At 41.0% G+C, this 27435-nt stretch overlaps 3 protein-coding genes across 4 annotated transcripts; all 3 read right to left on the bottom strand.

The window, feature by feature from the left end:
* Nucleotides 1–9417: 9417 nt before the first annotated feature.
* LOC6543488 (gustatory and odorant receptor 21a) lies at nucleotides 9418–11986 on the bottom strand. 2 transcript variants are annotated; one of them, XM_001968173.3, is made up of 4 exons: nucleotides 10387–11986; nucleotides 10268–10325; nucleotides 10007–10210; nucleotides 9418–9953 (listed from the first exon to the last, which is right to left on the bottom strand). In XM_001968173.3, the coding sequence occupies exons 1-4, from the start codon at nucleotides 11136–11138 to the stop codon at nucleotides 9624–9626; spliced, it is 1344 nt and encodes a 447-aa protein (XP_001968209.3). In that variant the 5' UTR covers nucleotides 11139–11986; the 3' UTR covers nucleotides 9418–9623. The 2 variants fall into 2 exon arrangements, with proteins under 2 accessions (XP_001968209.3, XP_026834527.1); XM_026978726.1 differs by having other exon boundaries at nucleotides 9813–9953; nucleotides 10007–10217; nucleotides 10387–11151.
* An 881-nt stretch (nucleotides 11987–12867) lies between these two features.
* Nucleotides 12868–13244, bottom strand: LOC6541794 (holotricin-3). The gene has a single exon (XM_001968172.3). It carries the CDS (start codon nucleotides 13219–13221, stop codon nucleotides 12916–12918), a length of 306 nt encoding a protein of 101 aa, XP_001968208.1. The 5' UTR covers nucleotides 13222–13244; the 3' UTR covers nucleotides 12868–12915.
* A 5123-nt stretch (nucleotides 13245–18367) lies between these two features.
* Nucleotides 18368–18847, bottom strand: LOC113564112 (tenecin-3-like). The gene is given in 1 exon segment (XM_026979146.1): nucleotides 18368–18847. A coding segment is annotated over 1 exon segment (324 nt). The 5' UTR covers nucleotides 18807–18847; the 3' UTR covers nucleotides 18368–18482.
* Between the last annotated feature and the right edge of the window lie 8588 nt (nucleotides 18848–27435).

Genomic DNA, 27435 nt, shown 5'->3' with positions numbered 1-27435 from the left:
TTAGTATTATCGAATTTTGGAATTTCGGAAAGGGGTTACATCATGATTTTTGGCAAAAAAATGATAAAAACTAAAATTTTTAACTGGGAATGCAGTTAGATTGGAAATTTTAATACGAGATCAACGAGGCATAACACTTTTTCCTCCGATAATTTTTGGGAAAGTTATGCAAAAAAAATGACTTTCTTATGACAAAAATTTAGTATTATCGAATTTTGGAATTTCGGAAAGGGGTTACATCATGATTTTTTGCAAAAAAATTATAAAAACTAAAATTTTGAACTGGGAATGCAGTTAGATTGGAAATTTTAATACGAGATCAACGAGGCATAACACTTTTTCCTCCGATAATTTTTGGGAAAGTTATGCAAAAAAAATGACTTTCTTATGACAAAAATTTAGTATTATCGAATTTTGGAATTTCGGAAAGGGGTTACATCATGATTTTTGGCAAAAAAATGATAAAAACTAAAATTTTTAACTGGGAATGCAGTTAGATTGGAAATTTTAATACGAGATCAACGAGGCATCACACTTTTTCCTCCGATAATTTTTGGGAAAGTTATGCAAAAAAAATGACTTTATTATGACAAAAATTTAGTATTATCGAATTTTGGAATTTCGGAAAGGGGTTACATCATGATTTTTTGCAAAAAAATTATAAAAACTAAAATTTTTAACTGGGAATGCAGTTAGATTGGAAATTTTAATACGAGATCAACGAGGCATAACACTTTTTCCTCCGATAATTTTTGGGAAAGTTATGCAAAAAAAATGACTTTCTTATGACAAAAATTTAGTATTATCGAATTTTGGAATTTCGGAAGGGGTTACATCATGATTTTTTGCAAAAAAATGATAAAAACTAAAATTTTTAACTGGGAATGCAGTTAGATTAAAAATTTTAATACGAGATCAACGAGGCATAACACTTTTTCCTCCGATAATTTTTGGGAAAGTTATGCAAAAAAAATTACTTTTTTATGACAAAAATTTAGTATTATCGAATTTTGGAATTTCGGAAAGGGGTTACATCATGATTTTTGGCAAAAAAATGATAAAAACTAAAATTTTGAACTGGGAATGCAGTTAGATTGGAAATTTTAATACGAGATCAACGAGGCATAACACTTTTTCCTCCGATAATTTTTGGGAAAGTTATGCAAAAAAAATGACTTTCTTATGACAAAAATTTAGTATTATCGAATTTTGGAATTTCGGAAAGGGGTTACATCATGATTTTTTGCAAAAAAATTATAAAAACTAAAATTTTGAACTGGGAATGCAGTTAGATTGGAAATTTTAATACAAGATCAACGAGGCATAACACTTTTTCCTCCGATAATTTTTGGGAAAGTTATGCAAAAAAAATGACTTTCTTATGACAAAAATTTAGTATTATCGAATTTTGGAATTTCGGAAAGGGGTTACATCATGATTTTTTGCAAAAAGTTGATAAAAACTAAAATTTTTAACTGGGAATGCAGTTAGATTGGAAATTTTAATACGAGATCAACGAGGCATCACACTTTTTCCTCCGATAATTTTTGGGAAAGTTATGCAAAAAAAATGACTTTCTTATGACAAAAATTTAGTATTATCGAATTTTGGAATTTCGGAAAGGGGTTACATCATGATTTTTGGCAAAAAAATGATAAAAACTAAAATTTTTAACTGGGAATGCAGTTAGATTGGAAATTTTAATACGAGATCAACGAGGCATAACACTTTTTCCTCCGATAATTTTTGGGAAAGTTATGCAAAAAAAATGACTTTCTTATGACAAAAATTTAGTATTATCGAATTTTGGAATTTCGGAAAGGGGTTACATCATGATTTTTGGCAAAAAAATGATAAAAACTAAAATTTTTAACTGGGAATGCAGTTAGATTGGAAATTTTAATACGAGATCAACGAGGCATAACACTTTTTCCTCCGATAATTTTTGGGAAAGTTATGCAAAAAAAATGACTTTCTTATGACAAAAATTTAGTATTATCGAATTTTGGAATTTCGGAAAGGGGTTACATCATGATTTTTTGCAAAAAAATGATAAAAACTAAAATTTTTAACTGGGAATGCAGTTAGATTGGAAATTTTAATACGAGATCAACGAGGCATAACACTTTTTCCTCCGATAATTTTTGGGAAAGTTATGCAAAAAAAATGACTTTCTTATGACAAAAATTTAGTATTATCGAATTTTGGAATTTCGGAAAGGGGTTACATCATGATTTTTTGCAAAAAAATTATAAAAACTAAAATTTTGAACTGGGAATGCAGTTAGATTGGAAATTTTAATACGAGATCAACGAGGCATAACACTTTTTCCTCCGATAATTTTTGGGAAAGTTATGCAAAAAAAATGACTTCCTTATGACAAAAATTTAGTATTATTGAATTTTGGAATTTCGGAAAGGGGTTACATCATGATTTTTGGCAAAAAAATGATAAAAACTAAAATTTTTAACTGGGAATGCAGTTAGATTGGAAATTTTAATACGAGATCAACGAGGCATAACACTTTTTCCTCCGATAATTTTTGGGAAAGTTATGCAAAAAAAATGACTTTCTTATGACAAAAATTTAGTATTATCGAATTTTGGAATTTCGGAAAGGGGTTACATCATGATTTTTTGCAAAAAATTGATAAAAACTATAATTTTTAACTGGGAATGCAGTTAGATTGGAAATTTTAATACGAGATCAACGATGCATAACACTTTTTCCTCCGATAATTTTTGGGAAAGTTATGCAAAAAAAATGACTTTCTTATGACAAAAATTTAGTATTATCGAATTTTGGAATTTCGGAAAGGGGTTACATCATGATTTTTTGCAAAAAATTGATAAAAACTAAAATTTTTAACTGGGAATGCAGTTAGATTGGAAATTTTAATACGAGATCAACGAGGCATCACACTTTTTCCTCCGATAATTTTTGGGAAAGTTATGCAAAAAAAATGACTTTCTTATGACAAAAATTTAGTATTATCGAATTTTGGAATTTCGGAAAGGGGTTACATCATGATTTTTGGCAAAAAAATGATAAAAACTAAAATTTTTAACTGGGAATGCAGTTAGATTGGAAATTTTAATACGAGATCAACGAGGCATAACACTTTTTCCTCCGATAATTTTTGGGAAAGTTATGCAAAAAAAATGACTTTCTTATGACAAAAATTTAGTATTATCGAATTTTGGAATTTCGGAAAGGGGTTACATCATGATTTTTTGCAAAAAAATTATAAAAACTAAAATTTTTAACTGGGAATGCAGTTAGATTGGAAATTTTAATACGAGATCAACGAGGCATAACACTTTTTCCTCCGATAATTTTTGGGAAAGTTATGCAAAAAAAATGACTTTCTTATGACAAAAATTTAGTATTATCGAATTTTGGAATTTCGGAAAGGGGTTACATCATGATTTTTGGCAAAAAAATGATAAAAACTAAAATTTTTAACTGGGAATGCAGTTAGATTGGAAATTTTAATACGAGATCAACGAGGTATAACACTTTTTCCTCCGATAATTTTTGGGAAAGTTATGCAAAAAAAATGACTTTCTTATGACAAAAATTTAGTATTATCGAATTTTGGAATTTCGGAAAGGGGTTACATCATGATTTTTGGCAAAAAAATGATAAAAACTAAAATTTTTAACTGGGAATGCAGTTAGATTGGAAATTTTAATACGAGATCAACGAGGCATAACACTTTTTCCTCCGATAATTTTTGGGAAAGTTATGCAAAAAAAATGACTTTCTTATGACAAAAATTTAGTATTATCGAATTTTGGAATTTCGGAAAGGGGTTACATCATGATTTTTTGCAAAAAATTGATAAAAACTATAATTTTTAACTGGGAATGCAGTTAGATTGGAAATTTTAATACGAGATCAACGAGGCATAACACTTTTTCCTCCGATAATTTTTGGGAAAGTTATGCAAAAAAAATGACTTTCTTATGACAAAAATTTAGTATTATCGAATTTTGGAATTTCGGAAAGGGGTTACATCATGATTTTTTGCAAAAAATTGATAAAAACTATAATTTTTAACTGGGAATGCAGTTAGATTGGAAATTTTAATACGAGATCAACGATGCATAACACTTTTTCCTCCGATAATTTTTGGGAAAGTTATGCAAAAAAAATGACTTTCTTATGACAAAAATTTAGTATTATCGAATTTTGGAATTTCGGAAAGGGGTTACATCATGATTTTTTGCAAAAAATTGATAAAAACTAAAATTTTTAACTGGGAATGCAGTTAGATTGGAAATTTTAATACGAGATCAACGAGGCATCACACTTTTTCCTCCGATAATTTTTGGGAAAGTTATGCAAAAAAAATGACTTTCTTATGACAAAAATTTAGTATTATCGAATTTTGGAATTTCGGAAAGGGGTTACATCATGATTTTTGGCAAAAAAATGATAAAAACTAAAATTTTTAACTGGGAATGCAGTTAGATTGGAAATTTTAATACGAGATCAACGAGGCATAACACTTTTTCCTCCGATAATTTTTGGGAAAGTTATGCAAAAAAAATGACTTTCTTATGACAAAAATTTAGTATTATCGAATTTTGGAATTTCGGAAAGGGGTTACATCATGATTTTTTGCAAAAAAATTATAAAAACTAAAATTTTGAACTGGGAATGCAGTTAGATTGGAAATTTTAATACGAGATCAACGAGGCATAACACTTTTTCCTCCGATAATTTTTGGGAAAGTTATGCAAAAAAAATGACTTTCTTATGACAAAAATTTAGTATTATCGAATTTTGGAATTTCGGAAAGGGGTTACATCATGATTTTTGGCAAAAAAATGATAAAAACTAAAATTTTTAACTGGGAATGCAGTTAGATTGGAAATTTTAATACGAGATCAACGAGGTATAACACTTTTTCCTCCGATAATTTTTGGGAAAGTTATGCAAAAAAAATGACTTTCTTATGACAAAAATTTAGTATTATCGAATTTTGGAATTTCGGAAAGGGGTTACATCATGATTTTTGGCAAAAAAATGATAAAAACTAAAATTTTTAACTGGGAATGCAGTTAGATTGGAAATTTTAATACGAGATCAACGAGGCATAACACTTTTTCCTCCGATAATTTTTGGGAAAGTTATGCAAAAAAAATGACTTTCTTATGACAAAAATTTAGTATTATCGAATTTTGGAATTTCGGAAAGGGGTTACATCATGATTTTTTGCAAAAAAATGATAAAAACTAAAATTTTTAACTGGGAATGCAGTTAGATTGGAAATTTTAATACGAGATCAACGAGGCATAACACTTTTTCCTCCGATAATTTTTGGGAAAGTTATGCAAAAAAAATGACTTTCTTATGACAAAAATTTAGTATTATCGAATTTTGGAATTTCGGAAAGGGGTTACATCATGATTTTTTGCAAAAAAATTATAAAAACTAAAATTTTGAACTGGGAATGCAGTTAGATTGGAAATTTTAATACGAGATCAACGAGGCATAACACTTTTTCCTCCGATAATTTTTGGGAAAGTTATGCAAAAAAAATGACTTCCTTATGACAAAAATTTAGTATTATTGAATTTTGGAATTTCGGAAAGGGGTTACATCATGATTTTTGGCAAAAAAATGATAAAAACTAAAATTTTTAAGTGGGAATGCAGTTAGATTGGAAATTTTAATACGAGATCAACGAGGCATAACACTTTTTCCTCCGATAATTTTTGGGAAAGTTATGCAAAAAAAATGACTTTCTTATGACAAAAATTTAGTATTATCGAATTTTGGAATTTCGGAAAGGGGTTACATCATGATTTTTTGCAAAAAATTGATAAAAACTAAAATTTTTAACTGGGAATGCAGTTAGATTGGAAATTTTAATACGAGATCAACGATGCATAACACTTTTTCCTCCGATAATTTTTGGGAAAGTTATGCAAAAAAAATGACTTTCTTATGACAAAAATTTAGTATTATCGAATTTTGGAATTTCGGAAAGGGGTTACATCATGATTTTTTGCAAAAAATTGATAAAAACTAAAATTTTTAACTGGGAATGCAGTTAGATTGGAAATTTTAATACGAGATCAACGAGGCATAACACTTTTTCCTTCGATAATTTTTGGGAAAGTTATGCAAAAAAAATGACTTTCTTATGACAAAAATTTAGTATTATCGAATTTTGGAATTTCGGAAAGGGGTTACATCATGATTTTTTGCAAAAAATTGATAAAAACTAAAATTTTTAACTGGGAATGCAGTTAGATTGGAAATTTTAATACGAGATCAACGATGCATAACACTTTTTCCTCCGATAATTTTTGGGAAAGTTATGCAAAAAAAATGACTTTCTTATGACAAAAATTTAGTATTATCGAATTTTGGAATTTCGGAAAGGGGTTACATCATGATTTTTTGCAAAAAATTGATAAAAACTAAAATTTTTAACTGGGAATGCAGTTAGATTGGAAATTTTAATACGAGATCAACGAGGCATAACACTTTTTCCTCCGATAATTTTTGGGAAAGTTATGCAAAAAAAATGACTTTCTTATGACAAAAATTTAGTATTATCGAATTTTGGAATTTCGGAAAGGGGTTACATCATGATTTTTTGCAAAAAAATGATAAAAACTAAAATTTTTAACTGGGAATGCAGTTAGATTGGAAATTTTAATACGAGATCAACGAGGCATAACACTTTTTCCTCCGATAATTTTTGGGAAAGTTATGCAAAAAAAATGACTTTCTTATGACAAAAATTTAGTATTATCGAATTTTGGAATTTCGGAAAGGGGTTACATCATGATTTTTTGCAAAAAAATTATAAAAACTAAAATTTTGAACTGGGAATGCAGTTAGATTGGAAATTTTAATACGAGATCAACGAGGCATAACACTTTTTCCTCCGATAATTTTTGGGAAAGTTATGCAAAAAAAATGACTTCCTTATGACAAAAATTTAGTATTATTGAATTTTGGAATTTCGGAAAGGGGTTACATCATGATTTTTGGCAAAAAAATGATAAAAACTAAAATTTTTACTGGGAATGCAGTTAGATTGGAAATTTTAATACGAGATCAACGAGGCATAACACTTTTTCCTCCGATAATTTTTGGGAAAGTTATGCAAAAAAAATGACTTTCTTATGACAAAAATTTAGTATTATCGAATTTTGGAATTTCGGAAAGGGGTTACATCATGATTTTTTGCAAAAAATTGATAAAAACTAAAATTTTTAACTGGGAATGCAGTTAGATTGGAAATTTTAATACGAGATCAACGAGGCATAACACTTTTTGCTCCGATAATTTTTGGGAAAGTTATGCAAAAAAAATGACTTTCTTATGACAAAAATTTAGTATTATCGAATTTTGGAATTTCGGAAAGGGGTTACATCATGATTTTTTGCAAAAAAATGATAAAAACTAAAATTTTTAACTGGGAATGCAGTTAGATTGGAAATTTTAATACGAGATCAACGAGGCATAACACTTTTTCCTCCGATAATTTTTGGGAAAGTTATGCAAAAAAAATGACTTTCTTATGACAAAAATTTAGTATTATCGAATTTTGGAATTTCGGAAAGGGGTTACATCATGATTTTTTGCAAAAAAATTATAAAAACTAAAATTTTGAACTGGGAATGCAGTTAGATTGGAAATTTTAATACGAGATCAACGAGGCATAACACTTTTTCCTCCGATAATTTTTGGGAAAGTTATGCAAAAAAAATGACTTCCTTATGACAAAAATTTAGTATTATTGAATTTTGGAATTTCGGAAAGGGGTTACATCATGATTTTTGGCAAAAAAATGATAAAAACTAAAATTTTTAACTGGGAATGCAGTTAGATTGGAAATTTTAATACGAGATCAACGAGGCATAACACTTTTTCCTCCGATAATTTTTGGGAAAGTTATGCAAAAAAAATGACTTTCTTATGACAAAAATTTAGTATTATCGAATTTTGGAATTTCGGAAAGGGGTTACATCATGATTTTTTGCAAAAAATTGATAAAAACTAAAATTTTTAACTGGGAATGCAGTTAGATTGGAAATTTTAATACGAGATCAACGATACATAACACTTTTTCCTCCGATAATTTTTGGGAAAGTTATGCAAAAAAAATGACTTTCTTATGACAAAAATTTAGTATTATCGAATTTTGGAATTTCGGAAAGGGGTTACATCATGATTTTTTGCAAAAAATTGATAAAAACTAAAATTTTTAACTGGGAATGCAGTTAGATTGGAAATTTTAATACGAGATCAACGAGGCATAACACTTTTTCCTTCGATAATTTTTGGGAAAGTTATGCAAAAAAAATGACTTTCTTATGACAAAAATTTAGTATTATCGAATTTTGGAATTTCGGAAAGGGGTTACATCATGATTTTTTGCAAAAAATTGATAAAAACTAAAATTTTTAACTGGGAATGCAGTTAGATTGGAAATTTTAATACGAGATCAACGATGCATAACACTTTTTCCTCCGATACTTTTTGGGAAAGTTATGCAAAAAAAATGACTTTCTTATGACAAAAATTTAGTATTATCGAATTTTGGAATTTCGGAAAGGGGTTACATCATGATTTTTTGCAAAAAATTGATAAAAACTAAAATTTTTAACTGGGAATGCAGTTAGATTGGAAATTTTAATACGAGATCAACGAGGCATAACACTTTTTCTCCGATAATTTTTGGGAAAGTTATGCAAAAAAAATGACTTTCTTATGACAAAAATTTAGTATTATCGAATTTTGGAATTTCGGAAAGGGGTTACATCATGATTTTTTGCAAAAAAATGATAAAAACTAAAATTTTTAACTGGGAATGCAGTTAGATTGGAAATTTTAATACGAGATCAACGAGGCATAACACTTTTTCCTCCGATAATTTTTGGGAAAGTTATGCAAAAAAAATGACTTCCTTATGACAAAAATTTAGTATTATTGAATTTTGGAATTTCGGAAAGGGGTTACATCATGATTTTTGGCAAAAAAATGATAAAAACTAACATTTTTAACTGGGAATGCAGTTAGATTGGAAATTTTAATACGAGATCAACGAGGCATAACACTTTTTCCTCCGATAATTTTTGGGAAAGTTATGCAAAAAAAATGACTTTCTTATGACAAAAATTTAGTATTATCGAATTTTGGAATTTCGGAAAGGGGTTACATCATGATTTTTTGCAAAAAAATGATAAAAACTAAAATTTTTAACTGGGAATGCAGTTAGATTGGAAATTTTAATACGAGATCAACGAGGCATAACACTTTTTCCTCCGATAATTTTTGGGAAAGTTATGCAAAAAAAAAAGACAAAACTTTTCGAACCCCCTTGTCAAAATTCGAAAATTTGAAAAAAAATGTTTTTTTGATATCACTTAAGAAGTGCAATGAGTGTTTAGTTTGGGTCTAAGGCTATTCAAAAAGTAAACATTTTGGTTGTGGCACAATTTGAAGGCAAGTTTCGACCAGAGTTACAACAAAAGCCTTATTAAACTCGTTGTTGATATAGCATATCGATTTATGTACAATTCAAACCAAAAGAATTTTATTTTTGGCCCAGCTTGGCGAGAACAACTTCATGGGAAAGATTGATTTGGGAACTAGGGCTGCTGCTGACCAACGCGTCTCTGCTCCGTGATCTTAAACTGCAGCAGGACCACGAGATAGGTGGCCATGAACGAGATGTTGGTCGTGATCAGCTCGCGGTTGATGTTTGCATACCCGTCCAGATTCATGATGGGCGGGTTCTTGTTGATGGCCACAAGCAGCATCTCCACTTCCTTCTGGGTGGCAGAGTCCACGGCGGTCAGGTTAATATTGAGCAGCTTGGTCTGGAAGTCAAGTCCGACCTTTCGGGAGGCGTAGTGCGCCTCGTTGCAGATGATGTACAGCAGGCCCATGCAGTAGAACACAATGACGAACAGGCCCACCTGGAAGTGCCTAATCAATACGAGCTATGCACTGGTGCGGCAAACGAACCCACCTCCTTGTAGGTTGCTCCGTGGTCGATGATTTCGCTGATGCTGCCGTAAGTGGCGATGATCGTTGTGAAGAAGATGACTAGACAGTACATGCCGTACATATTGGAGTACGCTCGTCCCAGCTGCTGCATCATGTGACTCAGGTCCACCCACAGATGGCGGTACTCGGTCAGTTTCTGGGCGGGCTTCTCGCCCCGAATGGTGGTCTGGATGCTTAATTTTTGTAACTTTGTAATTGTGCAATGAAATTATGTTTGTCTTACCTGCAGAGCGTCGGAAAGAGCGCGACTTGCAGTTCCAAATGCATTGCAGTTGATGTACCTTTCGGATTATAGAAGGAAAGTATTTACTGTCTTCACTTGGTTTTACCATAGGTGCTCACCACAAACTGCAGAAGCAGTTGAGCATGGCGATGATGGGGTAGTAGGCGAATGTGTACCACAGCCGGAAGTCCGGCTGCAGGAAGTACTGCGACAGGTTGATGGCGATGCTCAGGAGCCAGGAGAAGACGCACAGCGACCAGGTGAGTGGGTAGAGATTCGGAAAGACGATCGGCGAGCCGGTGGTCTTGAAGAATTTGTACTGGTAGTTGGTCCACATGTTCTTGAAGATGGCCACCTGGTGACCGTGCCGCCAACTGGCCACCGGGAGCAGAAAGTTGGTGAATAGCAGACTGATGAAGATTACGTTGTAGATGGCCTCATCGAAGCGCTTGTCCGGGCTGGTGATGAACTTTTTCACCCGCTCGCGCAGCACCAGAACCACAATGGTCGTCTGGCAGCTGTAGATGAAGACGGCCCACATGACCTGCTTGGAGCCCCAGGAGTAGCCCGTTCGGGGCAGGTTCTTCTCGGGCGGATTGCGGTGAATGGGCATCACGCCCATTATCTGGAAAAGCACCAGAAGGCTCTTGGTGGTCTGGTAGAAGGAATCGTGCTTGTCCAGTTCCAGGGGATCGTCCACAGTTTCCGGCTTGCGCACGTACACCTCCTCCATGGCATCGCCACGAGCCATCAGCTTCAGCTTCTCCCGGTAGCGCACCTCGTCCTCCAGAAACTGGCGCTGGTTGGGATTCAGCATGGGCACTACCTTCGAGGGCGGCGTCAGGCCACGACTCACTGCCCAAAACGACATCGTGCGATCGAGGAAAGTCGTACGGCTTCCCAGTGACGGACCTTTTATACTCCTCCACGCAGCCTTGCTATTGACTTTCGATTGAAAGACAAACAATGAAAGGGACACGCCCGGAGGCGGTGCCCATTTGCTTGCCCTCCATTAAATATGCTTAAGTCCGGGACATGAGCACGAGCCTAGTGGGGCAGCTTTCCTGCAGTCAGAGAAAATGTTGCGATACGCAAATCTGCGATTGTGAATCTTCATTTTCCAGCAGGAAATCTATATTTGATGTATCTATAAAAATAATCAAAAGCTGTGTGGAATATTCTTTTAGACTTGCTTACATGCGCTGGCATTCATTCTACCTCTGATTTCTCTCAGTGTCCGCTTGTTGTGGTCATTCTGCTGACACCGACCAACGGGTGACCCCAACAGCAGGGCAGGATGCGGAGGAGGAGGCGGAGGAGGCGGCCAGCTGAGGGCGACCGAACGGAGAAGGTACATAAAATGCGCTTAATTTGCCGGAAATGAAAGTTTAACGATGTGTAAATGCTTACGAATGCCGATAGAGGCTCGCACTAATGACCAATAAAAATGTGCCACCAACGGGAGGGACTGCCTTCTCCAGCGCCATCTTCGCCTTTGTCACAATCCTTGACCCCTGTCCCAGTTCATCTGGTCCGGCGTGTGTGTGGGTCTGACTTTTGATCTATTTCTGCCTCAGATACCAAAAGGGCCGGCATTAATGGCTCTAAAGGCGCTTAAAGCCCGGCGCGAGTGGAGCGAAAATCCATGGCAATGACAGCCGTTCTGCCCTCAATCCCCTAGAGCAACTCCGCCGGGATAAGCCAAAAGCGAGCTACAAATCTTCCCCGAAGAATGTTTGGAATTTGCGAGCCCCATTTAAAGAGTTTCACGGGTTTCGGGGGACTCGTAGCCAACTGTTGCGAGTTCGACCCGGCTCTTTGGCCAGAGTTTCCCTGTTTTGGCACCGAAACTCACTTTCGTTGCACACAGTTTGGCAAACTCAGCTCTTTTAATGCGAAAACTTTCAAGACAAACGACAAGTGGGAGTGCATAAATAAAGTGTTTAGCTGGTTTTTTATGCCCACCAAGTGGGTGCGCCGTGTCACATAATTGCACCCAACTTGAGGCGGCGGCTGCAGCTGCACTTTAAAACGCGCTGGCGTGGCCTCATCCTTCAGGATGCGGCTTTAAGAACCGATGCAGCGCATCCCAGGATTTGTGGGCTCTGCTGCTGCCTCGTCCCCTTCGCAGGACGTGCCTATTCCGAGTGTCACTGCAACCGAGCGAATCTCTCATGGCCGCCGGCTGTCAGCCACCAGGCGTCCTTGGCGAACAAGTTACATTTCGATTTCCGAATCCCGTGGCTTGAATGCTCCCTCTGCTCCTCCACCGCCGCCTTAGGCTGCCATCCATCACTTGGCTGCACTGAAAGGAAATCCCACTTTATCTCAATGCTTCATTCCTTGAGAAAAGTTTCGGTTCTAAAAGGACTTGACTTAAGTGCTGCAGGTAACGCAAATAGGATGCACAACCCAAAACACTACACCACACTGCACAATTTCATTCCACTATTAATTCAATAATGTTTTTTTCCCTTTAAACCAAGCGTTTTCTCGCCGTAGACGTAATGCAAGTATCTTGTGCAAAATGGCGCTGAGAAAATGTGAGAAAGATTTACTTTTTGCAGAAAGGACTTTTATTAATATCAAGGGAAGCGCGGAAGAGAGCAAGCCAAAAATGGATTTTAGATTGGCTGGAGTGCTGCGTCCTAAGCAGAGGATGACTCGGTGCTGGTGCGGCTGCTGGCTTCGCTGGTCGTGGTAGTGCAGTTGCTGGGAAGAGTGCCGTTTGGAGGCACTCCGCCTGGTCCTCCCTGGGAACCACCCTGAGATCCTCCCTGGGGTCCACCATGAGGTCCATCGTGCGCTCCACCATGAGGTCCACCATGAGGTCCACCATGAGGTCCACCCTGCGCTCCACCATGAGGTCCACCCTGAGGACCTCCACGTCGGCCACCTTGAGCGGCAGCCACGGCAATCAGTGCAAGGAGCGGGATGATGAGGAAGGAACGCATCTTGTTTGGTGCTTATACCTGTCAGCGGCACTGGACTTTGATAGCCCCTCGCCAGTTGCACAAGCCTTTTATACTCCCACCTCGCCACTTTCAGCGACTTGGTAACCAGATGGATTTCGGTGACGTCGCCGGCGATCAAATAAATGTCCGGTGTTACTTGGTAAGACCGGAGCCGGACAAAGAGTCTTGAGCTGTTCCAAACGCTGGATGGATAGATGAAGGAATATCTGTTTTTCCCAGCGCCACAGACCAGCTGCTCTTGATTCGTTTTCAATACTGTCGTCGTCGCTCTTTTTGTTTGTGTTTGGGTTTGTCCAGTCGACTATTTATCACCACAAAAGGTGGGTGGTGCGGGTGGTTTTTATAGCTAATGGAGTTGTCGCCTTCTGATTCGATTCCGTTTGGTCTGCGGCTAATTCATCAGCTCGACCAGCAGCGGATGCGATTTATGAGTTTGCATGGGTCCTTCAAATGCAGGACCGATAAATAAATGTTAATTTAATTTGCTTTGGTCGGGGAAAATGGAAGGTCTGAATTGCGCACTCGAAAGTGCACTTGAATTAATTCGAGCTGTGAAAAAGGCGTAAAAGTAGTAGTAATGCTATCAACTATCAACTGAAAATGCCAATGCTCACACAATAGTTTACTCCTCAGGGCAGTTTATATAATAACCAGCCTCGTTTGACGTCGAACTTAAATGAATCAAAGCAATCCAGCTTAGCCACTTTCCAGTTTAATCACATTTGCGAGCTGTGTAGGCGAGGATGGCACTCAGGCTAATGCAATTAAACATTAATCATACGCACTGTGTGCCAGGCCGGACCAGCAGGATACATATGTCGATGTCCTAGACCCGTTGCCGTTGCCGATTCCGTTGCCGTTGCCGGGTTACACTCACAGTTTTAGAGCGAGGCATCCACAAATTAGCAAATTGGACATAAATTGACTAATTAGTGCTAAAAGCAAGTGGCCAATGTTTGCTCCAGCCACACCGAGCACAGGCTGCAATCTCAACGCCCCTTTGTAAATTCTGTGATATGGAAGGGAAAGTGATAATTCAATGTGCGTAAATGGAAACTAATTTCGTTTTATTGCGGTCTCCCCTACTCCTTTCCACGATCCTGCGCCTTCCCACTTGGCTGGGGAAATTAAAATGCAAATTTCATTTGCATTGGAAATTCATCGCTTTAATGAGCGCTGCAATTGCAATTAAAAATCTGAACAACTGTGGAATGTTTCCCGTTCCCTGCCCCGACTTTTGCCCATTTTTGGCCTCTGGCCATAATCCACGGCCCAATGCGTTCGCCTTCTATAATTTGCCGAGCTTAGTCCGACCAAGATCTTCAAATTTTAATTAAAAACGCTTTGCATATTTTTCCTCAATTGATTTTTGTTTTCCGTCCCACCAAGTGCAGTTAAAGAGCAAGAAATGTGGGTGTTGGGTGTTGGATCGAACAAATTGTGCCATTATTCCGGTCACGCTTTTGTTCTCGGGAATTGATGGTTTAATCAGCTGTCTATCCGATCCATGGGAAGGAATCCATCTGCTCGGATTTGGCTCGCTGCCTCGAAGGTCCTTTTTTGGTGGCTGATAATTGAAAAACACACAGGCGCCTAGTGCATCAATTAGCAAAGCAAACGCAGCCACTCAGCCGACAAAGACGAAACGCAAACCGCTCCGAAGGACCTTTTCCCGCAATCCGGAGAATCCTGAGTATCCTGACAGTCCCGACTACTGCAAGTGCATTCTATTAGTTGCCAAGCCCCAAACCGAGTTTTTATCTCTGGGCAAACAGTCGCAAGTGCCGCACAAAAGACAAAGAGGCGAGCTATTGTCCTCGATGGATCACCCTCCATTCGCAGCTCCACTGCGCCAAAGTCTATACTGCCATGCAAATGCTATGGCATTAAAGGATTTCCCAACTGCCGCGTTCCTGCTTCCATTCGTTAGTATCGCCATCGCCATAGCCATCGCCGTCGCCATGGCCGGCTTTTATTGACTTTGCGCATTTAACTTTTAATTTTCACCATGTTAAAGAGTCGAGCTCGGTGGGCGGGTGAAAAGCGGGGGTGGTGCCGAGCTGAATGGCAAAACTTTTTCCGTTAAATGCTGAAACAACCCCGTGCGCTTTAAGCGGTTCTTCTTGTTCGGCGTTTGGGGCTTGTAACACCTTTTAGTCCACTAAATGTATTCACATACCCTGGGCCTTGCGGGGCATATTGCTCAGACGGCTGTTTTGGCGCTTCCACTTGTACTTCATAAATATTGCATTTCACTAGTTTAATAGGAACATGTTATTTCGCTCGGGTATTTGATAATTATATACAGGATTGATTAAAATCTAGGGTTGCTTATGATGAGGGAACCTCAGCTGAGCTGGCTTCAGAGGTGCTCTCCTCGGTGGTCAAGGTGGTGCTGCTGTTGGAGAGCTCAGTTCCATTCGGAGGCAGACCTCCTTTCTGCTGACCTCCCTGTTGTCCTCCCTGAGGGTCTCCTTGGGGGCTTTCTCGGAGTCCTCCTTGCTGACCACTTTGAGGTCCTTCTCGACTACCTTGCTGTCCACCTTGAGCAGCAGCCAGGGCAATCAGAGCGAAGAGGGCAATCAAATGTAGGAGCGCAGTTTCTCGCTGGTAGTTCGGCTTTGCTGGGTGAAAACTCGGCTCGTAATAGCTCTTCCCACAGCCAAAGCCGTTTTATAGGGTCTGAATTTTCCATTAGGCCCCAAACCTGATTCTCAACAACAGTTGCTGCTGGGGCGCCGTCACAGAAATCAAACAAACGTCTGCGGTACTTTGGTAAAACCGAGAGCCAGACACAAAGGGAGTTCAAAGCTGGGCGAAATGTTTACTGTTTGCCACAGACTAATTTACCTAAAGTGCGTCATCTAGAAGCAACTCCCACTTGTGTTCTCTGTTTATGAAATTTGCAGTTGTTATTTTTAGTTTTAAAATGTAAATGTAACTTGATTTTGAAATACTAAGGAATCTCCATTAAATCCAATTTAAGGGATAATAGAAATGGATAATAGTATTCAAAGTACTAGATACCCAAAAGTCGTTAGACTTGCCTCTAGCCCCATAACCTTGTTTTCCGCCGTGAAATTATTTTCACACGAAGCGCTTTAGAATATTCCTTGCCCGCGGCGGCATCGCCATAGAAGTGGAGTGCCGTGTAAATATGGCATCCTCCATCTCCGACCCGAAAGCCACCGCCAAGCCGACTCATCTCCATCCGAAACTGAGCCTGGAATGACATGAAGCGGCATTCGTGCGCATTTCGGGCTCAATTTTGCGGAGCCCACGCGGCGTATACTTAACCGGGCGGCCTGCATATTTCACTTTATGCCGCTTAATCGGCAAAAAAGAGCGTAAAAGCGCAGCAAAATGATAAAAAATAGATGGCGGAGAGCCCAACCAAGCTGCATGCAATATTTATGATTATTTTTTCAATTTCGCTTCGATCGCTTCGGCCTTGGAAAATTTCATTTGCTGCATTTCAGCGCCGCTGCTGCTCATCCTGATTTTTCCGCTTTTGTTGCTACTGCTGCAGCCTTCGCAGGAAGCCAGGATGTGTTTTCCTTTCAATTTGTGCTCCTTAAGTGTATGAAGGCAAGCAGGAGCTCGGCAAGGAAAGCGATGACTTGACTCAAGTTGGATACAACTTCCTGCCTGCTGCGTGGCTAGTGCACACGGAAAATAATCCAGGATTCGCAGGTATCAGGATTACTGCCGAAATGCTGGAAAGATTTCTTATTTTAGGAAAAGCGCTTGAGTTCAGCGACAAACATCTTCGTGCCAATCGAGATATTAAGGACGTATTAAGTGTGCTTGCCAGTGATTTTCTCTCTCTGTTCTGGGAAGGGGCAACTAATTCCACCTGAGGATAATACGATTTCCTTGCATCTTCCGCTACGAGTCCACGCGTTCTTTAGCCCCTTGCAGATTACATTTGCTACTTTCGCAAATCTGCGTGTGTTCCTGTACTTTTGCAGTTGCCTTCATTTTTCAAAAGCGCGAATTTAGTCGGCAGCCAACTCATGTGTGCGAGTGCCCCGCTCCCCCCCGCAGTTTTCCCCCTGATGAATGGTTCATGTGTTTCACTAACCAATTTGCGCTCTGCGCTCGACGTGATTTACAGTTCCCCAGCGAGCTGTTTTGCCTGCTCCACTCGCCTCAGTTGCCTCAGTCGCCCAGTTGCCCAGTTGCCCAGTTTGCCCCACTTGCTCCAGTCGCATGTGGCAGCTGGCAGCTGGCTTAACCCTCCGGTGGCCACGACGCAGATCACTGGATCTATGGGAAATCGAGGCTAGTCTCGCGCTTCTATTTGACTGAAAGTCAATTAGGCACTGTTGGAAAATTCTATGTTGGTCATTGGCATACAGAATCAGTTGCCAGATTTTCAGATTTCATCAGCTTGTACCTGTGGGTTCCAATAAATTTGCACGGTTGTCACTGACCCTTACAATATCTGAAGTTAGTAGGAGTATCCTGGCGTATCCAAGGACGTGGATTTGATGTTCGAGCTGCCATGAAAACTTTCCGGCGCCAGAGGGTTAATCGCTTGTGGATCCCAGTGGGCTTAAGCCCTGCCGCATAGTCCAGTCAATGGCAGAGCTGGCTTAAAGCGCCTTTGCACTGCACTCTGGTGTCCGCGCTCGCCGGAGTGGGAAATGCAAATCAATTGATCACTTCGCCGGTCCACGACGGATGGCCTTCCACCCACCGACCGCCGCCCAGCCTGCTCCTACCCAAAAACCCACCCCCCTTGTGGCCAAACACTCCAGTGCACTAAAAGTGGCCGCTTCGCTGAGCAGCGAGTGAATGAGAAGACGACTTTGTACTGCATTTCATGAGCCACCGCATATGCGTTTGCCCCTCCACTTTCCCACTGCCATTTGCAACTGCCGTTTGTCGCTGATTTCGGTGCGGGGGGCGGAACTCTCTTGGTGGCAATCTGCGGGATTCTCGGGGGAGGAGGTTGCATGCCTGCGATTTGCTTTAAAGTGGCTTTCAGCAGCAGCACAGTGTTGCATACTTTTTTGCGTCAATTGCTGCTTGGGAATAATCCCGGCATTTTTGTCAAATGAGCAGCGGCTTAATTAAGCGATTTGCAGGCATTAGCCTTAATGATGCCAAAACACTGGAATTTAGCCACAGCACATTACAGATAGAAAGCTGATATCATTTTATTGCAAAAGCTCTTAATAAAAAAGGCAAGGACAAGGAACTGGGCAAGCCTTTCATTGGGTTTAATCTATAAGTTACGAAGGGGAAACCTCAGTGGAGCCGGATTCAGAGGTGCTAGCCTCAGTGGTCGAGGTGGTGGTGCTGTTGCAGAGCTCAGCTCCATTCGGAGGCAGACCTCCTGGACCGCCAGGACCTCCCTGCTGCTGACCTCCCAGTTGTCCTCCCTAGGGGCCTCCTCGGAGTCCTTCTTGCTGACCTTCTTGGCCACCTTGTTGACCACCTTGATGTCCACCTGGATGTCCACCTGGATGTCCACCTGGATGTCCACCTGGATGTCCACCTTGAGCAGCAGCCAGGGCAACCAGGGCGAAGATGGCAATCAAAACGTAGCAGCGCATTTTCTCTCTGGTGGTTCGGCTTTGCTTTGTGCAATTCAGGTTGTGATGCTTTCTCCAACAGCCTAAGCCCTTTTATATTCTCTGCGACTTTCTACTTTCCCACAGAAGGCCGCTCAAAAACAGCTGCTGCCCAGTTACGTCACAGATATCATATCGCAACAACGTCTGGGGTAAATGGGAAAAACCAAAATACAACTTGGTCTTGAAAAGTAGAACTTTTTTCATTGACTCATGCATTTGTCGTCTTTGCCTGAGAAGCAGCTGCTTTAGCTTCTGAGGTTTACATTTCCAGTTCTGTTTTTGTCTCGTATGTGGTTATGTCTTACTAGCTTAGTTTTAAATTATTTACTATTTGCGTTCAACATTTGTTTTGATTTGTTTGCATGACAGCTTATACCACACTATAAAAATGAAATATTTTCAAGTTTAATTTATGCTCGTAAGTCTAAATAAATCATGATAGCAAAGCCAGTAAGGTAAATTTTGAACTAAGCTGGTTGGACAGCTCAGTTTTGAAATCCTTTCCGCTGGTTTTTGAAGACAACAGTGATGCTGTTGTAATTGAGTAGCCTCTCAATTAAATTTTAGCTACAGTTCAAGAAAATATTGACTTTGGGCGCTGGAGCGGAGAAGAAAACAGTTGATCCCTCGCGGCGAGAATGTAATAAATTAGCCAGCAATGAACTCCAACAGCGCTGGCATCATAAATCATCTTTGGGACTAGGATTTTGAGTCCTAATTATCGCGCTAGTCGCTGGGCCAAAGCCTTTGCTTCTGCTCCATCTACATCTCCATCTCCAGGATCCCGCTTCCCTCTCCAATAGCCATGACGAGTCCATCCATGACCAAAGCTAATCACGAGCACTGGCCTGTGCGAAACTGAAGCCAAGCGCGAAAAATGTTGCCACGCATAAAAATTTTGTGGGCCGCAATGGAAACTGAGGCGATTATCCTGTGTTTTTCCCAGAAGGGGCGTGAGTGGGCGGAGCTGGGATTGCGATAGCTTGGGTAGGGATGGATTGGGAAATGAAGGAATGATGGTAAGATGCCTCTCAATTATGCCTGCCTATTTATTCCGGCTTCGATTTCGTGTGTTTTTGCGGAGTTAAAGCGGTGAAATTGTAACTGAGATACGCTTAAAGTCGTCTCTGGGCGGGTGCTGTTGAAAAAATTTGATTTTAATTGAATTTCTCATTTTCGGCGTGGCCTATTCAGGGGTTTTGTCGAGGGCCGTGACGTTGGCAAATTCAATTTGCCGCCAAATGAGCTAAATGCGATTAAACTCGGGCAGACAGACTGCACAGCTCCTCACCCAGTTTGGCATATTAAAGCCGAGACCGAAGCCTCTTAGCCGGGGCCAAATACAATTTCCCCAGGACCAGCAAGACATGACCGCCTTTGCGGCATGTGTAACATATGTCAGCTGGCCGGACTTGGCCTAAATCAATACAATTGTTTGGGCCCAGTTACCGCACTTGGTCCTTATTGTTCTTGTCCAAGGGGCGAAGGCCACAAGCGGCGAAATGAAGAAAACAATAAGCCAAAAAGTATTGTTCGCCCTCGAAGTTGCGATGCCCTGAAAATTACGATACTAAGGAAATGGTGAGGAAAAAATATTTACGTGTTTCGCCATAATTTAAAGGTATTTGGTTTGTGATGAGTGTGAAAGTAGCCAGACTTTGTGTTTACGAAATTTTGCTAATATCGCTTCAATTTTGCTACTGTGGAGAATAGTTGGAGTAGGGAAAATTGTTATGAGAAGAGATTTCTTTGGAAGAAGGATTTCAATATCGTGCACATTGCATACTATAAAAATAAATGATTTTAGCAGCCGGTGTTTATGTTTCCTCTCACATTGATGGTAATACATTTATGGCGAACAAATTTCATAAAATACGTTTTTAAAGATTTTAAAATATCTCGCAATAATAAATGCAAATGTCTTTAATCACTTTAGCCACGTTAAGCATTCGGTATGCTAGAGAATACACACTGTCCGCTTGATTGTGGGCCGCAAAGGGTCCATCATTTAGTTGGCTTACCCTTTTGAGGAAGGCATCGCTGTGGGCCGTGGATTTCCATCCGGCTCGAGGAACGACCGACAACAAGTTGTTGTCCCCGCTCCTTAAGTCCTTTTTGTGTCTGCGCCTTGGGTTTTTGCCAATTGGCGCCGCAGGACAATGGGAAGCCCAGGCGGTCAGGGAGTCGAGGGGAGCAGCAAGGAGCCAGCAAGCCAAAGAGTTAATAAAAAGTTGTCGTCGAGCAAGTTTTCCCTTGTATTTCCTCGGTCAGATCTTCCCTACCTCGCTCCTTCCCTCTTCGAATTCATTCTTCCCCCGGTTCGTTGTTTTATGGGGCTTCAGATTCAGATTCAGATTCTGATTCGGCGGCTGCAGCGTCAGCATTTCTATCGCTTCAGCTGTTTGTTGGTTTTCCACTTTCCACTTTTCACTTTATCGTGGCCTGGATGTTCTGGACGGCATGGGGGTGCTACTTGGCCTGTCTTGCGGCACTGCGCTTCGGTTCTGTTTTTATTTGCATACAATTTGCCAGTTTATGGCCGTCAAGAGCTGGCTCTGGTTGCGTCCGCATCGGGGGCATATAGACACATATACATACCCTGCTCCTGCGATTGGCAAATATATGTTATTTGTATTTATTGATTTCCAAGTGAAAACATTATTGAGGTTGGCCTCGGCTCCGTCATGAAAATTGTTGCGTACCCAAAGCAAATTTGCCCTTGTTGTAGCTGTAGCTGTATGTACGTAGCGCTCCCTCTCGTTGGAAATGTCGAACAACAAAAGGACTTCATTATTATTGGCTTCATTGTGCGGCTGTGTCTGTGTGTGCGTTTGCGTGTGTGTGTGTGTGTGTGTGTGTGCAGGATGCCAGGCCCATCGTGGCTGGCAAACTGATTAAATTGAATTTCATATGCAAAAGGTGAAACTCAATCAAGAAAACATAAAGGCGCTGCACACACAAAATAAAACCTGGCCGTACGCATAATTTCTAATAGTCGAGAGTCCAAATATGCATGCGTCTAATTGTGATTTTCAATGAAAAGCCTATTAATTTATCAATAAAGAACTGCAAACTACCGTCAAAGACTCGGGATAATGGCTTATCCTATACCAATGTACTTACTGAATATTTTGTGCGAAAAGGTCTTGCACTTTTCTCTCTCTGCACGTATTAGTGGCCGGATCTATCTGGAAGTGTGCGTATGTGCGAGTGCTCAGATTAACCAAAGCCAAGGTAGGGCTTTGCGGCTTTGTTGTGCGGCAGTGATATGCCGCACCCCTCGACCTTCCACCTTGCACCCCCTCCTGCCACCTTTGTAACCTTTGAGGTTGAAATTAATAGCAAAATGGAAATTAAAAGCCACTCGGCCAGAGCGAACAGGAAAATGCTGCGAGTCAGGGGTGAAATTGAATGACTCGCACTCGGCTGACTGAAAAGCTGCAACTTTGAGGGGCATTTAGGGCCTTTCAACAGCCATTTCACCACTTCAGCACCTCCCCTTTTCCCGCCCACCGAATGCGGAATACTTAAAAGGGAAAGCCTTGCTCGCAAGTCCGTTGGCGCTGGTTTTATGTTCATAGCTCGCATAGGTGATAATTTCATTTGGCCAAATCAAAACCTGAGACTCTCACACACTCGCAACAGCCAACCTGAGCCCCATACATCGAGCTAATAAAAATTTAATGAAATTACGAGGTCCTTCACTTCTTCCTCTCGACCCTTGGTGTAATAATCACGGCCGAAAAATTTTATGCCGCCTACGTGGCAAACTCTGAACCACCGAAAGCGGAACCGCCGAAAAGGGGAATTCAAGTGGAGCATAAAAGGAGCTATTAGCTGCCATATTTCCCCATTTTCCCGCTCCAACCTCGGCCCAGGAATCCTTTCCCCACTTCCCCACTTCTGCTTTCCCGTTCATGGCCTATTCGCGACGTTGAGGACACGCACATTTCGCCAGGAATTTTGTGGCTGCACTGATAAAAAAGAACAATAAGAACATTCATAGCCATAATCACAAGCCAAGGATATTCACACTAAGGATGCATGAAAAATATTTGTTCAGATCAAACTTTAGTTTTAATTTGGAGGCGTACTTTCGTGGCAAATCTTAGGATTTGTGTTTTGGATATTCTACTGCAGTATCTCTTTCATATTTCGGCCATTTTTCAGTGTGTGCATCTGTGCGAGCTTGTATGTGTGCGCAGGCGAGTGGGCGTGGCGCCGGGTGTGTGTGAGTGAGTCTGCATTAATGATGCATTGCATCTGCCATCCCGCGTGCCAGCTTAAAACGCTTCGCGTCGCTTAATTAGAGGTGAACTGGGGGCGGGCGAAAGGAAAGTTCGGGGCACGTGCATTTTAACTGACTTCTTGCCCCGTAATTGCGAAGGAACACAAGTTTTGATTAAAGTTTGTCCCAACTACACGGAGTTTACAGCCAGCGATGAGCGGCAATTATTGGCACAGCCATCTCCTGCTTAGACATAGAAACTAAACTCTGTTGCATTGGCGCAAAATACAGATAGAATTTCGAAATTTAAAAAAATATTGAAAAAGCTTTTAATTAAGCCACGCAAGTCCTGGCACACTGGGTTTAGCTAGTTCCTTTCCTCAGCTGTGCTCATCTCTGTCTGGCGCATTACGCATACGCCGCGTGAGCACGGAAAACTTTCCCTGCAGTGACGTCTAATTAAAACTTATTTTTGCAGCTCGAAGACAAAGGTTGACTTCTCCCCCGCGTCCGCCATTTTACAGCCTCCTTTGTTGTTGATTATGTTGACGCCAATGGAAATATTTATCAAGTCATGCCGTTGCAGGTGCCATATATGGATATATGGCGTGGTGCCGCTGCGGGCAAACAATGCAGATTACGCATACGCCATGTGTTGCATGTGTGGCTGCGGGAAGCGCGTGTCAAGTTGTCTTGCCAAAAAAGTTAAATGAGGCGAGGCGCAGCGAAACTTTGCCGCTGATTTGGACACGTTTGGCTTAGCTTTTCACCTGCGTTCCCCGCTCTAATTAAAATTTCAGCAGCTGCGCGAAATTAATGTGGTTAAGTTGGGCTAAGCGGGCTGAACTTAGTGCTGCACTTTAGGTCTCGCTTAAATGCCCGGCTCGCCAATGGATTCTGCCATATCCTTCCGATCCAGAAGCTCCGGGACAAACATTGCGGTGACCAGGACTCGGACCGGGCGACATCTAATGACCGCACGGCTCGTTTGCTTCATTTGCACTGAAATGGATGCACAACCGCAAATCAAACACAGTAAACTGGGTTGAGACCGGGTTGAATTGGCATAGGGAGCCCAGGGCCAGAAACTCAGCCACCATGAGAATTGAGAAAATTCCAGGAAACGTTTTGACAGTTGAACTCTCGGCCCGGTTATTTGATCTCCGCTTCTGGGCAGCAGGCACTTGTTTTGGCCAGCTCTTTTCGGAAGGCCCAGCTTCGGTTTTCAATAGAAATGCAAATTCAATTCCGTTCCACTTTGACAAGTCCTGACATTAGCAGGGTAATCTGATCATTAAGTGCGTGCGACAGATTGAAGGAGCAATATTTAAAATAGTTTCTCGCATGTGCAAGGCCTGGAAAGGAGTGACTTTAATTTCTCAGAGATGGAGAAAGGCAAATTGAATAATGAGTTTACAGCTTTTGGTGAAATAATTGAACTCCTCCTTGAACTCCTCGAAGTCCATAAGCTCAGAGCAGTGGATTATCTGTTATTCAGGACCAGATCGAAAGTGAGATATACTACAGCAAGTTGGCTGCCACATGGACGTGCCATCCAATCAAATGTGTATGAGCAGATTGGACAGCAAATATTTCTAGCTTTTCGCCAGATTTGACGGAATTGCTAATGCTTAAGCGAATCCTTGAGTTTCTGTTATTTTGTGGTTCATTACGTTCTGGAGCGCAAAATCAACGCTGCCTCGCTGCTTGGCATCGTCCCCGAAGTTTGCATTTGGCTCGATAAACTCGCACATACCCACATACTCGATAAACTCGAGCGTAGACACGTACGACAGTCGTTGTCGCGCCTTCCCGAAGGACACCCTTACCCGGAGATTTTCCCGGTACCGTCCTGCAGGCTGCTCCATCAACAGTTTGTGGCAGCTTGTTGAAATTAATCATTTGGCTGCCAAGACGCAGACTTCGCCTTTTATACTTTTTCGGGGGTATTTCAGTTTCGATAATAAGCTTGGCACTTGTACAGGTAACACAGGTTTCTCTATTTTTTCTGCCAGTTTCATCCATCTAATTTGCTGGGCGCTAGATGAAGAACCATTGCCGGTATCGCTCCATCGGAGGAAAGTAAAATGCTTCACTAGGGTATTTGAATTTTGGGCTTCCGATCATGCAGCTACATATTTTGCTAACCGGTTTCGACCGCTCCCCCTCATCGGTGCCCTCCATAGCAATCAGTTGGCAGCCTCGACTCGCTCCTTCTCATCTGTCGCCATGTTGCTACTTCCGTTTCCGCTTCTAGTTGGCTTTACGTGTGCACGCGTGTACGTGTGTGTGCCTGTGTGCAGTGTGTCAACAACATTATGTTATTCCTTCGTCAGACGTGCGCATGTGTGAGTGCTGGCGTACTGGCGTGCTGGCGTGCCACTCGCGTAATTTCCCATGGTAACTGAACATGCGAGTGCATCCTCCTCCGCGTTCACCCACATCCACTATCCACTCCTGGTGGCAGCTGCTTCCTGTCTTTTCCAGTTGTCGCGACAATAACTGCGAAGATTTCTCCTGCATTTGTTTACAGCTCGCTTATAATAAATTGCAATCACGACTCGAATGGCAACAGCTCACCGCTCGCCATTCCGCTGACTCTGATTGTATCTAACGGCGGCATTTGCATGGGAGCACACTTATTTTCCCCTTCCCACCCCTTGAGAATTTTCAATCAGCAGCTCGCTGGGCCAGAAATCCGTTTTCCGCTACTCGTTTACCATTTGCCATTTCCCGCTTACCCGTCGTCGCTCGGCTGTGATTCCTTCGCCGCGACTCCACCGAGATAACCAATTAGAACGCTCATGGCCTGGCACCTCTTAATCCGACTTCACTGCAAATAAGAGAAAATCAAATCATATATAGTATAGCGATATTATTATTATTATGCAGATTTTCCATCAACATGAAGTTTATTTCACTTGAAACCTAATTTTCCAGCATGAAAATTGATTGACTAAATTCAAATGAAATTGCGATTCTGATTGATTTAAGCGAATTGGATTTAAGAGCATATGTTTTTTGCTCTCAGTGCGCGCATCTCAATTAAAAGTGCGAATTGTCATCAGTGCGGAAAATGTTTAACGTGGATGTTTTTATGCCTGATTAAGCAGAAGGTCCGGGTTTGAGACCCATAAGAGACCCCAACCTGTGTGCGAGCATATTTTGTCATTTCCAGCGCTGACAGCAGCCACGTACCAGAAAGAAAAGTTGAGTGAAATGCCGGGGGAGGGGAAAACTTTTTGGCCAGCATTTTGGCGTTGCCTGGTTCTGGCTCTGGTTCTGGTTCTGGCTCTGGCTTTTCCCCAAATTCCTCATTTCGCCCCCGGTTTTTCCATCTGCTGCTGTTGGCTGTTAGCTGTTGGCTTGTTATGTGTAGCTGTTTCAGTTCACTCGCTTCTTTGAATTACAGGCAGTGCATGGCAGGCAAATTTATTGGCAAATTGGGAGCACAGTGGTTTCCTTTCATTTCCCTTTTCTTTTTCCTTTCCTTTCCTTTTTTTTTTTTTGGCCGACAGAGGGGCACGTGTGTGTGCCGGCGCACTTGAGTGTATTTTTTACAGCTTGCTTTTTGTTTATGTTGTTTTTATTGATTGAAAATAACTTAGTGCCGTTTTATGAGCCACCTTCTGGGGGAGGCGGCGTAGGGGATAGGGGAATAAACTTGAGCGCTTTACGCCAAAGGTAAATAAAGTGCAAGAGCTTGTGCGGGGCCGACGGCTCGTGGGAATCATAGCAGACCCTCGAGCATTGTTGTTAGCCATACATTCGCCGCTCCCGATGATAATCCTGAATAATTAGCGCGAATTGGCGCGTGGCTCCGCAGAGACGCCATCGCCGTCGCATCAGGAGAGATCTGCTCACTTAATGCACTTTGGCATATGCGTAAATTGCCTTTGGCGCGGGTGCTAATTAAGTGGGCTTTGTGCCCTTGGGCTCAACTTTAATGAACCGACCGCAGAGCCGCCGAGGCGAGAGCCACCAAAGAGGTTTCCGAACAATGTGCTTGGTGCCTTTTTTTGCGCGGGGCTCAACCTGTTGACCCAGAGCCCATTTGTCAATGCCCTGCTTTTCGGGCAGTGGCGTAGGCAGCGATTGAGTCGAGGGGTCACATTGCGGGATTGAGCCTTTAGAAAGGTTATCTTAGCAGTTCAAAGAGGGGGTACTATCAGCGGTTAGCTTGAAAGTAGGAAAGTATCCAACAGCGAACATAACATCACATAAAGCATTCGGAATGATTCACACTCTCGATTCGCACTTCATCGTCAAGTTCATATTCTTAATATTTTTCCGCCAACAAAACTGATGAAACATTTGAGGATTGACAAATTTACCAACCAATTCAGCCACATATCGCCACTGCACATGGCCCATTTTTAC

Source organism: Drosophila erecta, unplaced genomic scaffold, assembly GCF_003286155.1.
Source record: "Drosophila erecta strain 14021-0224.00,06,07 unplaced genomic scaffold, DereRS2 tig00000055-arrow-pilon, whole genome shotgun sequence".
Taxonomy (NCBI): domain Eukaryota; kingdom Metazoa; phylum Arthropoda; class Insecta; order Diptera; family Drosophilidae; genus Drosophila; species Drosophila erecta.
Note: the sequence above shows the minus strand (reverse complement) of the source record. Positions and strands in the feature narration are given on the sequence as shown.

Bases quoted from the DNA above. Each gene is read 5' to 3' on its own strand.
- LOC6543488 (XM_001968173.3), bottom strand. From the start codon at position 11,138: ATGTCGTTTTGGGCAGTGAGTCGTGGCCTGACGCCGCCCTCGAAGGTA. The intron at 10,326-10,386 runs GTGAGCACCTAT...ATAATCCGAAAG, and splicing joins AACTGCTTCTGCAGTTTGTG to GTACATCAACTGCAATGCAT. The intron at 10,211-10,267 runs GTAAGACAAACA...TTAAGCATCCAG, and splicing joins CTCTTTCCGACGCTCTGCAG to ACCACCATTCGGGGCGAGAA.
- LOC6541794 (XM_001968172.3), bottom strand. From the start codon at position 13,221: ATGCGTTCCTTCCTCATCATCCCGCTCCTTGCACTGATTGCCGTGGCT.